The 13,605-nt window shown below is 46.7% G+C and overlaps 1 protein-coding gene across 2 annotated transcripts in view; it reads left to right on the top strand.

Annotated features, from left to right (window-relative positions):
- The window catches only part of LOC125450778 (ethanolamine-phosphate phospho-lyase), a 91,774-nt gene extending 80,084 nt beyond the window's left edge, over window positions 1-11,690 (top strand). For both annotated transcript variants that reach the window (XM_059646607.1, XM_059646604.1), the window contains one exon: window positions 9,100-11,690. In XM_059646607.1, coding sequence (XP_059502590.1) covers window positions 9,100-9,113 — 14 coding nt within the window. In that variant the 3' untranslated portion in view covers window positions 9,114-11,690. The remainder of the gene's footprint in view (window positions 1-9,099) is intronic.
- The last annotated feature ends 1,915 nt before the right edge of the window (window positions 11,691-13,605 follow it).

The following is a 13,605-nucleotide window of genomic DNA, read 5'->3' as shown; positions in this document are numbered from 1 at the left end:
TCCATGGCTAGTAGTGACTACCAAAGTGCACAGAGCCAGGCAATGGGCCAGAAAGGGATTTGATAAAGTACCACATAACATCAGCAAAGTGAAGTTCCGCAAGAATGCAGTAGCAGGGTGGATATACAGTTAGCTAAGTGACAGAAAGCACCAAGTTATGGTGAGCCATTATTTTTCAGATTTTATTTATTGTTCCATTGGGTGTGGACATGAGTGGCCACGCCAATATTCACTTTTGCCCTACTCCACCATTCTCCCTCCACTGGACACCTCCTTCCGGCCTTTTACCTGCACTCAAGGGAAGGTCGTGCCTCACAAACCTTATTGAGTTCTTTGAGAAGGTGACCAGACAGGTAGATGAGAGTAAACCAGTTGATGTGGTGTATATGGATTTCAGCAAGGCGTTCGATAAGGTTACCCACAGTAGGCTATTGTACAAAATGCGGAAGAATGGGATTGTGGGAGATATAGCAGTTTGGATCGGAAATTGGCTGCTGAAAGAAGACAGAGGGTGGTAGTTGATAGGAAATGTTCATCCTGGAGACCAGTTACTACTGCTGTACCACAAGGGTCGGTGTTGGGTCCACTGCTGTTTGTCATTTTTATAAATGACCTGGATGAGGGCGTAGAAGGATGGGTTAGTAAATTTGCAGACGACACTAAGGTCAGTGGAGTTGTGGATAGTGACGAAGGATGCTGTAGGTTGCAGAGAGACATAGATAAGCTGCAGAGCTGGGCTGAGAGGTGGCAAATGGAGTTTAATGCAGACAAGTGTGAGGTGATGCACTTTGGTAGGGGTAACCGGAAGGCAAAGTACTGGGCTAATGGTAAGATTCTTAGCAGTGTAGATGAGCAGAGAGATCTCGGTGTCCATGTACACAGATCCTTGAAAGTTGTCACCCAGGTTGTCAAGGCTGTTAAGAAGGCGTACAGTGTTTTAGCTTTTATTAATAGAGGGATCGAGTTCCGGAACCAAGAGGTTATGGTGAAACTGTACAAAACTCTGGTGCGGCCACACTTGGAGTATTGTGTACAGTTCTGGTCACCGCATTATAAGAAGGATGTGGAAGCTTTGGAAGGGGTGCAGAGGAGATTTACTAGGATGTTGCCTGGTATGGAGGGAAGGTCTTACGAGGAAGGGCTGAGGGACTTGGACTTGAGACTGTTTACATTAGAGAGAAGAAGGTTGAGAGGTGACTTAATTGAAACATATAAAATAATCAGAGGGTTAGATAGGGTGGATAGGGAGAGCCTTTTTCCTAGGATGGTGACGGCGAACACGAGGGGGCATAGCTTTAAATTGAGGGGTGAAAGATATAGGACAGATGTCAGAGGTGGTTTCTTTACTCAGAGAGTAGTAAGGGAATGGAACGCTTTGCCTGCAACGGTAGTAGATTCGCCAACTTTAGGTATGTTTAAGTCATCATTGGACAAGCATATGGATGTACATGGAATAGTGTAGGTTAGATGGGCTTGAGATCGGTATGGCAGGTCGGCACAATATCGAGGGCCGAAGGGCCTGTACTGTGCTGTAATGTTCTATGTTCTATGTTCTATGTTCAATCTGTTCATTGAGAACTGTCAAAATGCCACTAGTCACCTCAATTTCACTGTCCCCTCACCAGATCCAACCTATCTCCTTCCGTACTGACTGCACTGCATGCGCGTAGATCTAACCCTCACTTTGATATTAAGCCTGCTGATAGGGATGCTGCTGTTGTAGTCTGGCATACTGGCCTTACCTTGCAGAGGCTGAGTTCCAGCTCACAGATACTTCCTCCTACCTTCCCCTGGACCATGATCCCATCATGGCACATCAGGCTATTGCATCCACTATGGTAACGGACCTCATTTCATTTGTGATCTCCCCAACTCCACCTCCAAGCTAATAGTCCCCCAACCCTGCACAGCTCGTTTCTACCTCCTGCCAAAAAACCACAAACAGGACTGTCTGGGCAGACCCATTGTTTCAGCCTGCTCATGCCCCACAGAACTCATTTCTTCTTACCTTGACTCAGTCTTCTCCCCCACTGGGTCCAATCCCTATCCACATACATCCATGATTCATCGGACACTTTATGCCGGTTTCAAAACTTCCAGTTAACCATCTCCAGCCAACTCCTCTTTACAATGGATGTGCAATCCCTTTACATGTCCATTCCCCACCAGGAGGGTCTTAGGGCTCTCCACTTCTTGCTGGAGCAAAGACCTGAACCATCCCCACCCATTACCACCCTCCTCCGCTTGGCCAAGCTTGTCCTCACCCTCAGCAACTTCTCTTTCACCTCCTCTCATTTTCTTCAGGTCAGAGGGGTTGCTACGGAGACCTGCATGGTCCCTAGTTCTGCCTGTCTCTTCGTGGGATATGTGGAAGATTCCTTATTCCAGTCCTATTCCAGCCCCCACCCACAACTCTTTCTCCGATACATCTTTGGTGCTCCTTCCCTCTCTCGTCTGGAATTGGAAAACTTCATCAATTTCGCCTTCAATTTCTACCTTGCCCTCACTTTCACCTGGTCTATTTCTGACTCCTCCCTTTCCTTCCTCGACATTTCTGTTTCCATTTCTGGGGATAGACTGGCCACTAATATCCATTACAAACCCACTGAATCCCACAGCTACCTGGACTATACATCCTCACACCCCACTTCCTGTAAAGACTCCATCCCATTCTCTCAGTTCCTCTGTCTCCGTCGCATAGGTTCCGATGAGGCCAACTTCGACAAGGGAGCTTCTGAATTGCCCACCTTCTTCCTCAAACGAGGATCCCACAACTCAGTTGTCAAAAGGGGGCCCCAACTAGGTTCGCCCCATCTCCCGCACTTCCGCCCTCACCCCTTCTCTTCCCTCCTGCAACAGCAATAAGGTTCCCCTTATCGTCACCTACCATTCCATCAGTATCCACATCCAGAAGATCATTAGACGCCATTTCCGCCACCTCCAGCAAGTTGACACCACCAGACACATATTCCCCTCCCATCCCTTGTCTGCCTTCCACAGGGACTGTTTCCTCTGGGACACCCTGGTCCACATTTCCTTCACCCCCAGCACCTCCCCACAGCCCTACGGCACCTTCCCCTGTAACCGGCGAAGGTGCAACACCTGCCCATTTACCTCCTCCCTCCCCAGTATCCAAGGGCCCAAACGTACCTTCCAGGTGAAGAAACACTTCACCTGCACTTCCCTGAAACTAGTCTACTGCATTCACTGCTCACAATGTGGTCTCCTCTACATTGGGGAAACAAAGCGTCGAACATCTACGTTCTGCTCGCACCCTGAACTACCTGTTGCCTGCAACTTCAATGCACCACCTTGCTCCCTGGCCAGTATCTCTGTCTCCGGCTTGCTACAGCATTCCAGTGAAGCCCAGCACGAGCTGGAGGAACAACACCTCATTTTCCGCTTGAGGACCCGACAGCCCTCCAGACCCAATATTGAGTTCAATAATTTTCGGGCCTAAACTCTCCCATTAATCTATCATTAATTACAAAAAATATTGACTTTTTTTATTCACTGGCAGGACGTGGGTATGGCCGGGTCAGCCAGTATTTATGTCCTGTCCCTACGTGCTCAGAGGGCAGTTAAAAGTCCGCCACATTGCTGTGGGCCTGGAGTCACGTGTTGGCCAGACCAGGTAAGGATAACAGTTTCCTTCCCTAAAGGACATTAGTGAACCAGACATACAACAATGGATTCGTGGTCATCATTAGACCCTTAATTCCCGCTTATTTATTGAATTCAAATTCCACCTTGGGTCACGATTTGAATCAAGGTCCCCAGGACATGAGCTGAGTTTCTGGATTAATAGTCCAGCGATAATACTACTAGCCATTGCCTCCCCTCAGATGGAGAGGTTCAACTTTTATCTAACAGTCATTATCTACAGTCGCATGTGAAGTCTCACCACAAGGGTAGGAAATTAAATGTCACTGATACAATGGGTTAACTCTGTTTGTCTCCCCACACACAGTACATCCTATCATAAATGATCTTTAGGGTCAAATTCCTTTGAGCAGCATCTGCAAACTACTGCTGATTTTTCTGTTCTAGTCTATGGAAAAATTCCTATAATTTATTCAAATGCCAATGCAAAACAAAATTCCCAAAAATCAGTACCTTCTACATAATATTAAAAATACTTGGATGGTTTCTAATGTGGTTGCTTCCAAGCTTCTCACTGTATGTGTCAGATATTAGTCCAGTCCTAATGTTTCCTACTGACGCTGACGAGTCACTAGAGGAAACAGTGTTTTCTGGGCAATGCCAGGTGGAACACAGCTTGAGAAAGAGGGCAACAAGGATCCAAACTGCTGCCAAGAGAAAAGAGATGGGTAAAGACATCAAAAGGGAGATTCATTGTTCAGGAAAAAATTAACAGTCGCATGTAAAATGTGGGTTAGTTAGGAAGAACCAGCGTATATTTCTTGAGGGAAATTCATGAAGGGAGTAAAATATAAGGGATAGCAACAAAGAGAATGCAAAATTGGCCGAGGGATAGGTATGAAAGAGTATTTTCCGGGCTGTAAGAACATCTGTACTGGAATTTCCCTAGTGGTCGGTTTTAAGACCGTTTCATCTATATTAATGATCTAGATCTTGCTGCCGCAAAGAGCAATTTCCAAGTTTGCAGATGTTACAAAACTTGGAAACATTGTAAACTGTTAGGAAGCCAGTGAAGAACTTCAAAAGAACACCGAGAAGTTGGTGAAGTGGGGAATATGTGGCAGCTGAAGTTCAATGAGGAAAAATGTGACGTGGGGCATTTCAAAGAAAGAATATAGCGATACAGTATAAAATGAAGGATGCTTCATTAAAGTATGGAACTGAGACACGTGGGTATATATGTGCATGATTCACTAAAAGTGGCAGGAATGGTAAAGACAGCATTTACAAAATCATGTATTAATCTCGGCTTCATTCATAGGGGCATAGAGTACAACAAGGATGTTATGCTGAACTTGTTTCAGATATTTGGTAGAAAGTCAATACTTGTGTTACACACAGTTCTGGGCATCATCTTTTAGGAAGGATGTAAGCATATGACAGAGAGTGCAGATCTGGTTTACAAGAATAGTTGCAGGGATAAGAAACTCCAGTTGTTAAAAATAGGCTGAGAGACTGGAATGGTTCACTGGGAGAGAAGAAGGCTAAGAGGAGGTTTTATTGATGTTTCCAAAATCATGAGGAGGGCTGAGATTGGGAGAATAGACCGGGAGAAACTGTTCCCTCTCAAAAAGGGTCAAGAACAAGAGGGCATAGATATTCAAAAGAATCAAATGAGATGTGAGGAAAACATTTTCACAAAGCAAGTAAACAAGGCCTGGAATTCACAGCCTGGAAGTGTGGCAGAAGCAGCTAAAACTGAATCATTCAAAGGACTTTAGATGGTTACTTAAATAGATACAATAATCAGGGCTATGGGGAGAAGGCAGGAGAATGGTTCTAAGTTGTAATGCTCATTCAAACAGCCTATTTCACACTGTCATAATTCTGTGGAGTTGCGATTGCTTGTGAACGTTCAGACTAAAAAGGCCAGAAATTAAAAGAAAGCTTGATAAATAAATAAAGAGCAGTGAGTAATCACAAGAACTGTAAGCACTCTAACTTTGGATTAACTTTTACAGGCTGCAAGCCAACGGATAGTTTAAAATTTTCCACGTCAGGAATATTACCTTTGCAGTTTGCAGCGTGATCTCAATTTTTCACAATCCTTTTGGTAAAGCCCACTCACTTTCATGCCAGCCCTATACCCATCAATTCCAGGGGCCAGCTAAGTGATTGTCCATTTATGCGAACCTCTCCCACTCATGACATGATGAGATTATCGTCATTAAGATGGCAGCAGCGGAATAGGCAGCTTCTGGGCTCTCGAGCCTGGGCCTTGTCCATTCCATCCACTTTTTCTTCTTTCCTTCTTTTCTCGACATTTTTCTTTTTTTCTAGTTTTCACTTTGTTTCTTTTGCTTACCTTCTGGAAGAGCTCAGCTGCGGAAGCAGAGGCAGCAACGGCATCAGAGCCCAAAGTGTGGCACTGGCTGGGGCCAGGCGACTTTGACGTTGGGTGGTGAAGCAGCAGGCAAGCTCAGACGATGGTTTGGCATTGAGGGACCCACCCCAGCGCAGGGGAGAGTGTGCACTCCTGGGGAGTGTGGGTTCAGTGCAGGGGAGAGTGTGCCCTCCTGGGGAGTGTGGGTCCAGTGCAGGGGAGAGTGTGCCCTCGTGGGGAGTGTGGGTTCAGTGCAGGGGAGAGTGTGCCCTCCTGGGGAGTGTGGGTCCACCGCAGGGGAGAGTGTGGCCTCCTGGGGAGTATGGGTTCAGTGCAGGGGAGACTGTGGCCTCCTGGGGAGTGTGGGTCCAGCGCAGGGGAAAGTGTGGCCTCCTGGGGAGTGTGGGTCCACCGCAGGGGAGAGTGTGCTCTCCTGGGGAATGTGGGCTGTGCGTGGGGGAGAGTGTGCCCTCCTGGGGAGTGTGGGCCCAGCGCAGGGGAGAGTGTGCCCTCCTGGGGAGTGTGGGTCCAGCGCAGGGGAGAGTGTGCCCTCCTGGGGAGTGTGGGTCCACTGCAGGGGAGAGTGTGGCCTCCTGGGGAGTGTGGGCCCAGCACAGGGGAGAGTGAGCCCTCCTGGGGAGTGTGGGTCCAGTGTGGGGGAGAGTGAGCTCTTGTGGGGAGTGTGGGCCCATGCAGGGGAGAGTGTGCCCTCCTGGGGAGTGTGGGCCCAGTGTGTGGGGAAAGTGAGCCCTCATGGGGAGTGTGGGCCCGTGCAGGGGAGAGTGTGCCCTCCTGGGGAGTGTGGGCCCAGTGTGGGGGAGAGTGAGCCCTCGTGGGGAGTGTGGGCCCATGCAGGGGAGAGTGTGCCCTCCTGGGGAGTGTGGGCCCAGTGTGGGGGAGACTGAGCCCTGGTGGGGATGGCCCAGCACAGAACAACTGCAGGCGAATGGTTATAGAAGGACTATAATGTTAAATTTCTAACTGTATTTCTTTATTTTTCTATTTTATAGTAAGAAACGCTGTAATGCTGAACTTTCAACTTATTGCTTTACTCTTCTGTTTTGTACCTGAGATTTTGAACATGAGACGGGGCTGGTATGGCAACTTTGCACATTGGTCACTGTACTCCTGTACTTCTGTATTTGAGTACATATGACAACAAGCCTAATTCTAATTCCATTGTTTGTGTGAGACGTACACTTGATTATACCTGCACTACAGCACTGTATCTGAAGCAACAGTGAAACTGGTTCATACATCACCGAGTGTTAATGAACCTTGCAACTGTCCAATATCCTTTGCCACCAGCTGTTTTGAAATTTACCACAATCCCCTCCACCGTCCAAGCCAGATTCCTTTCAATTCTAACATTATTTATTTCAGAAGAAGTGGAGCAAGAAGTAGGCCAAGCAGGTCCGGAAGTACAATGGAAATAGGGAATGGAGCACCTATTCACCAGTGCCATACACAACCCCTCCATCCAGTAGTCAACTGGAATTATGGTTCTCTAAAGGAAGGAGGGACAAAGTTATATCTCATCCTGAAGGACACCATCACTGCTTGCACTCCTCCACCACAGTCTGTTTGGGTCACAACTGACCTTAGTTTCTGTGCTAAGATAATAAAATGTGAGGCTGGATGAACACAGCAGGCCCAGCAGCATCTCAGGAGCACAAAAGCTGACGTTTCGGGCCTAGACCCTTCATCCATTAGTTTCTGTTCTGCTGGGTTTTTCCTGGCTGTCACTGGGAACAGCTGACAGCCCAGTTAGACAGCTCTGCAGAGAAACCTGGAATTCATCACTTCAGCAGTTTTCTGTGGAAATGAGTGTTAGGAATACCTAAAATTCAAGGGATTGTAGACTCTACAATCTGTCTAAGATCAATGCATCTATGTTCATCAACAGAGAGGACATCAATGTCCAGAAGGCAGTTCTATTTGTAAGGTTTTGCTGTGACTTTGGCTTGGATTTTGTGATCATCGGTAACTGAAAGGCACTCAGATTTCATTCTGCTGACGACTGCTCATAAAGCTCTCGCTTTCTTTATTCTTTTATTCTGTGCCCTCTCTTCCCTCTCCCATGGTGAGTAAACAGTTAATTATACCATCACAGTAGCCACTGAGCATGTGTAACAGGAGCTATATCAAGGTGAGAGATAACAAGTTGTAGAGCTGGATGAACACAGCAGGCCAATCAGCTTCACAGGAGCAGGAAAGCTGACGTTTCGGGCCTAGACCCTTCTTCAAAAATGGGGGAGGGGAAGGGCTTCTGAAATAAATAGGGAGAGAGGGGGAGGCAGATAGATGATGGATAAAGGAGAAGATAAGTGGAGAGCAGACAGACAGGTCAAAGAGGTGGGAATGGAGCCAGTAAAGGTGAGAGTAGGTGGAGGTTAGGGAGGGGATGGGTCAGTCCAGGGAGGACGGACAGGTCAAGGGGGTGGGATGAGGCTGATAGGTAGGAGATGTGGGTGGAGCTTGAGGTGGGAGGAGAGGATAGGTGGGAGGAATGGTTAGGGAGGCAGGGACGAGCTGGGTGGGTTTTGGGATGCGGTAGGGGGATGGGATATTTTGAAGCTTGTGAAGTCTGCATTGATACCATTCGGCTGCAGGGTTCCCAAGTGAAATATGAGGTGCTGTTTCTGCAACCTTCAGGTGACATCGTTGTGGCACTACAGAAGGCCCAGGCTGGACATGTCGTCTGAGGAATGGGAGGGGGCGTTGAAATAGTTCACGACTGGGAGGTAGTCGTTTGTCACGAACTGAGCGTAGGTGTTCCACAAAGCAGTCCCAAACCTCCGGTATCTGATCACGTGCAACTGGTGCCTGAGTCTGTGAGATGCCAACATTCTAACCATGCCTTGTAAATCGTGATGTTTAATAAAGCCTGTTAAAGCCCACTCACAGAGTGTAGACATCATCCTACGACATTGTGTTGGTGAACATACTGAATGTACAATTTAAGAGTAGGCCATTCTCCCATTCTTGTGTTAAGACACAAGGGTGTGAGCATCTACCTCTTGTTACAACTCATTCCCTCTTACTCTAATCCTGCCCAGTACCGGCATACTTTTATATAATATTGTGTTATATTTGTATTATATCTAACGCAGCGTTATGCGTGTGAGGCTGACGTTCTGGTGGAACAAGAGGCAAATGAAAAGGAAACACCACAAGTCAAACTGACAGCGACCATCGCAGATACTGACACCACAAAACACTTCAGAGGCAAGTATAAAGGCAAGACCTGGAGGCGGTGGCTCACTGGATACAAGTGACCTACCAGGCAGGCCAGGAAGAAAGGATTATGTGGGCACCGGCTGCTCAGTGGGCGAGATCATTACACTCTTTCTGCCACAAAAGACTGAGACAAGAACATCAATGGACCAGGTTACTGACTAAGGCAGATAGTTCTGCGAAATCAATTGTTTTGTTAGTTGACAGGATTGTCGGAAGGTCCGCAGTCACTGCCAATGCACGCAGAAATGTCCAGCAGTTAACAGAGTCTTCAAGCGGAAGATGCACCCCTTCCTTTACTGAATGCAAATGATAGCAAAACACATGAGAACAAACGCAGGCCCAGCTGTGGTGCAATGTCTGAGAACTTCAGCTGAAGCTCCCAGTCTTCTGAGCGCTGTGGTGGAAACTGTGCCATGAATTCTCACCTCGTTCCCACACAGGTTCAGGCTGTAGCTGCACATGCCAAAGTGGTGCAGGCCGAAGCCAAGCTTTCAAGGCCAGGGATCTGCTCAAGGTTATCTTCCCAGGCCACCTGCAGTCTCTTCCATTGAGAAAGAGAGAGAGAGAAAGAGTGCGAGAAAACAAGAGAGAGGGAGAGATAGATATAGAGAGAGAGAGAAAGCGAGAGAGAAGGAGAGAGAGAGAACGAGAGAGAGATGGTAAGAGAGAGAGAGAGGGAGCTCTCCACCCTTCAGAGTTTAGCCATTGAGGTGGCACTATATAGAAGCAGTAAACCAGACAAAGGTACCCTCAGGACAGGCGATAAGTGAATGCACAAGGGGATGAGTAGATTTTGCCTGGAAAATTAAATTTTTTTTGGATTAACTTGAATGAAACGGGAACGGTTGTTTTGCGGCTGTTTTTTATTTCAGGATTGTAGCCAAGAGGACACCGTTGATGGTCCAAACTAAGAGATGGTAAGCAATGTGATGTTAAACAATGAGGATCTGGAGTTATATTGATGGGAACGTGGATCAATAAGACAGTCACGCACAGCTCATTCAGAATGTCATTTTTCCTAGTTGTCCTCCAGTCAAGCGCATGTAGACAAGGGTTGTTCCCTCACAAGGGCCTGGATCAGGAGGATGGGCCAGGACATCGTCTCAGGCTGGCACTGGATGCCTCCTTCAGGGAGATCAATGCAGCAAGGCTGTTAACTCCACAGTCTAAACGTCAGTTTGATGATGTTTCACGTAGTAAGCAGACTGTCATTCCGTGTGAGAAGAGGAATCACAAGCCAAGTGTTAAGCTGTTCGGCCTTGTCCCCCAGTAGCTACCCTCTCGTTTGATGTCAGGATGAAAGGTCGATGGCACAGCAAACTGGGTAAAATTACCAAATCCTGAGTGCAGCCTGCACAGTAAGCAATCACCAGAACAGTGTGCTGATTGAATCTGCCTCCACCACACACTGTGCAGTGCATTCTAGATCCTAACCATTTGAAACAGAAAATGGCTTTTCCTCTCTTCACCTTAGGTTCTTTTGGACTTAACCTTAAATCATTGTGCCTCTGATTCTTGACCCTTCTTCCAATGGGAGCAGTTTCTCTCTATTCATTCTGCCTAAGCCGCTCATGATTTTGAAAACCTCCATCAAATTTCCTCTCAACCCTCTTTGTTGCTGGGATAATAGCTCAATTAAGTATTGATAAAACTGAATCCCTTATCCTCATAACTTTTTCCACTCCATCTCTGACCCTTTATGCCCTTCCTGAAGCATGGAGCCCTGACCTGCACAGAATATGTGATCTGAAGATGAACCAATTTTCAATAAAAGTTCACTACAATTTCCTTGTTTGAATGCACCGTACCACTATTTGTACAGCCCAGGATCCCATCTGCCTTATTAGCCACTTTTTAAACATGCCTTAACACTTTCAGTAATAGTGCACTTATACACCAAGGTATATCTGTAGACCACACCCCATTTAACAATGTAGAATTATACATTTCATAATCTGTAATCACTGATTTAGAAATTCAGTGGTGTTTCATCTGTTTCTCAAGTGCACATGCAACCGATATTCAGACAGGCACACACACACATTATGTGACAGATGTATATGAATAGGTCCCACTTTGCAGGATATGGCTGATATTGCAGTGTACGCCTGGGCAAACATGTTCCACATGCCATCTAACCAGCTACCCGTCCTTAAAGTAAACACCAAAGACGTCGGATATTTAGAAGAAAAGCCTGCTCTGAATGGCATGCTGACAGTTGCAGGACTGCTGGTTTCCTGGACATGTTCAAAAAGCACTTAACGATCTCTGGTCTTGGGTCTACGGGAAGGAGTGTCCTGTGGTCAGCGTCGTGGTGAAGCATTCTGGGAAGGAGTGTCCTGTGGTCAGCGTTGTGGTGAAGCATTCTGGGAAGGAGTGTCCTGTGGTCAGCATTGTGGTGAAGCATTCCGGGAAGGAGTGTCCTGTGATCAGCATTGTGGTGAAGCATTAGTGTACTGCAGTCAGTATTGCTGTGAAGTAGTCTGGGAAGAATGTCCTGCAGTCAGTAGTGCTGTGAAGTAGTCTGGGAAGAATGTCCTGCAGTCAGTATTACTGTGAAAAAAATGTGGGAAGAATGTCCAGCAGATAGCATCATACAATTGGTATTGCTGTAAAACAACCCAGAAGAATGTCTGGGAAGGACTGTCCTGTGCTCAGTGTTGAGGTGAAGCTGTCTGGGAAGGAGTGTCCTGTGGTCAGCATTGCATCTCTCCCCTGCAGAACAGGCCTCACTTTGCTCCAACCTGAACTTTTCCATTCCAAAACCAGCCCAGTTCGTCCCCTCACCCCACTGCATCACAAAACCAGCCCAGTTCGTTCCCTCACCACACTGCATCACAAAACCAGCCTGGCCTGTCTCTGCTTCCCTAACCTGTTCTTCCTCTCACCCATCCCTTCCTCCCACCTCAAGCCACACCTCCATTTCCTACCTACCACCTCATCCCACCTCCTTGACCTGTCCATCTTCCCTGGATTGACCTATCCCCTCCCTACCTCCCCCCCTATACTCTCCTCTCCACCTATCTTCTTTTCTCTCCTTCTTCAGTCCGCCTCCCCCTCTCTCCCTATTTATTCCAGTTCCCTCTCCCCATCCCCCTCTGTGAAGAAGGGTCTAGGCCCGAAACGTCAACTTTTGTGCTCCTGAGATGCTGCTTGGCCTGCTGTGTTCATCCAGCTTCACACTTTGTTATCCAGAAGAATGTCATGTAGTCAGCAATGTAGTGAAGCAGTCTGGGACATTCTTGTTCTGCCGCCAGTATCTCAGTGCAGCAGCCTGGGAAAAGGTGTTCCATGGTCAGTTCTTGTTGAAAAAAACAAGTATGATATCGCTGAAACTTCATTCACTGACAAGAAACTGTTGTTAGGAACTATTTGTAAATTATAAAATTGTATTGTTATACACCAGAAAAAGGAAAAGTCAGGAGCAATATAAGACAAAGTCACCAGACCATAGTGCTTCTCTCTCATTGAAGAGAAATGATTGGTGGTGGTTTAGGTGAGGAGAGAGGTTTAAAACACGAGTCCTTCATGGTAATAGATGGATGTTTGATGGCCGGTGCAGATGTGAAGGCTAAAGGGCTCCTTCCCAACTGTGAGAAAACCTATACTCAATGGCTCTTGACATCACAGAGGTCCACCACCCACAGGGTGAGCTTAGGGCCTTCTCCTATTGATGCAAGGCACCAACAAATTTTGAGGTTGTTGTGTCTTTCCAGAGTACCGTCCTTTCTACTCACTCTGTAACTAAAGACCCAAGTTTAGCATTCCACAATGGTATGCATTATATGCCAAACTTTTGTTTATTGCAGCTATTACCATGGTAACTTTGTAAGAAGCCAAAGGCCATCTTTTATTCAAACATTTACATTATATAAGCCTGTACAATCACATAGGCAAAAGAACAGGTGCAATTACAATCGCACAATGAAACAGATGTTAATCGAGATTTCTATGTAATTCTAACTGTCTCAGTAGGTTACACTGTGTGATTAGCACAGGAAGACAATATGTTAAAGTAATGTTATGGGCTAAGGGCAGGAATGTTATTCATTAAATAAGGTGTGTCATTGAAGCTGGCTTGAACACACATCTTCTGTCCCATTTCCTTTCTCCTTTATACCAATGGACAGTGAGGGAGAGTGGCTACCTCAGCACACTTGCAGTACTGTCTTCAGAATCTGACTGAGATGTCACAGGAGTAGGACATCTCACACAACTGGTCATAGACAGACCAAGTATTTTGATCTTCCACAATTAATCTAACTGGTCCTTACGGTTACTCCAGGAACAAGGTTCAATTTATGGCTAACATTGGTGGTGTGCCCACACTGGCTAGCCAATAGATTCACCATGAAGGCCATGTTCAGATTCAGATATCC

Source organism: Stegostoma tigrinum, chromosome 1 (assembly GCF_030684315.1).
Source record: "Stegostoma tigrinum isolate sSteTig4 chromosome 1, sSteTig4.hap1, whole genome shotgun sequence".
Classification (NCBI taxonomy): domain Eukaryota; kingdom Metazoa; phylum Chordata; class Chondrichthyes; order Orectolobiformes; family Stegostomatidae; genus Stegostoma; species Stegostoma tigrinum.
This window is presented reverse-complemented; position numbering and strand designations above follow the sequence as displayed.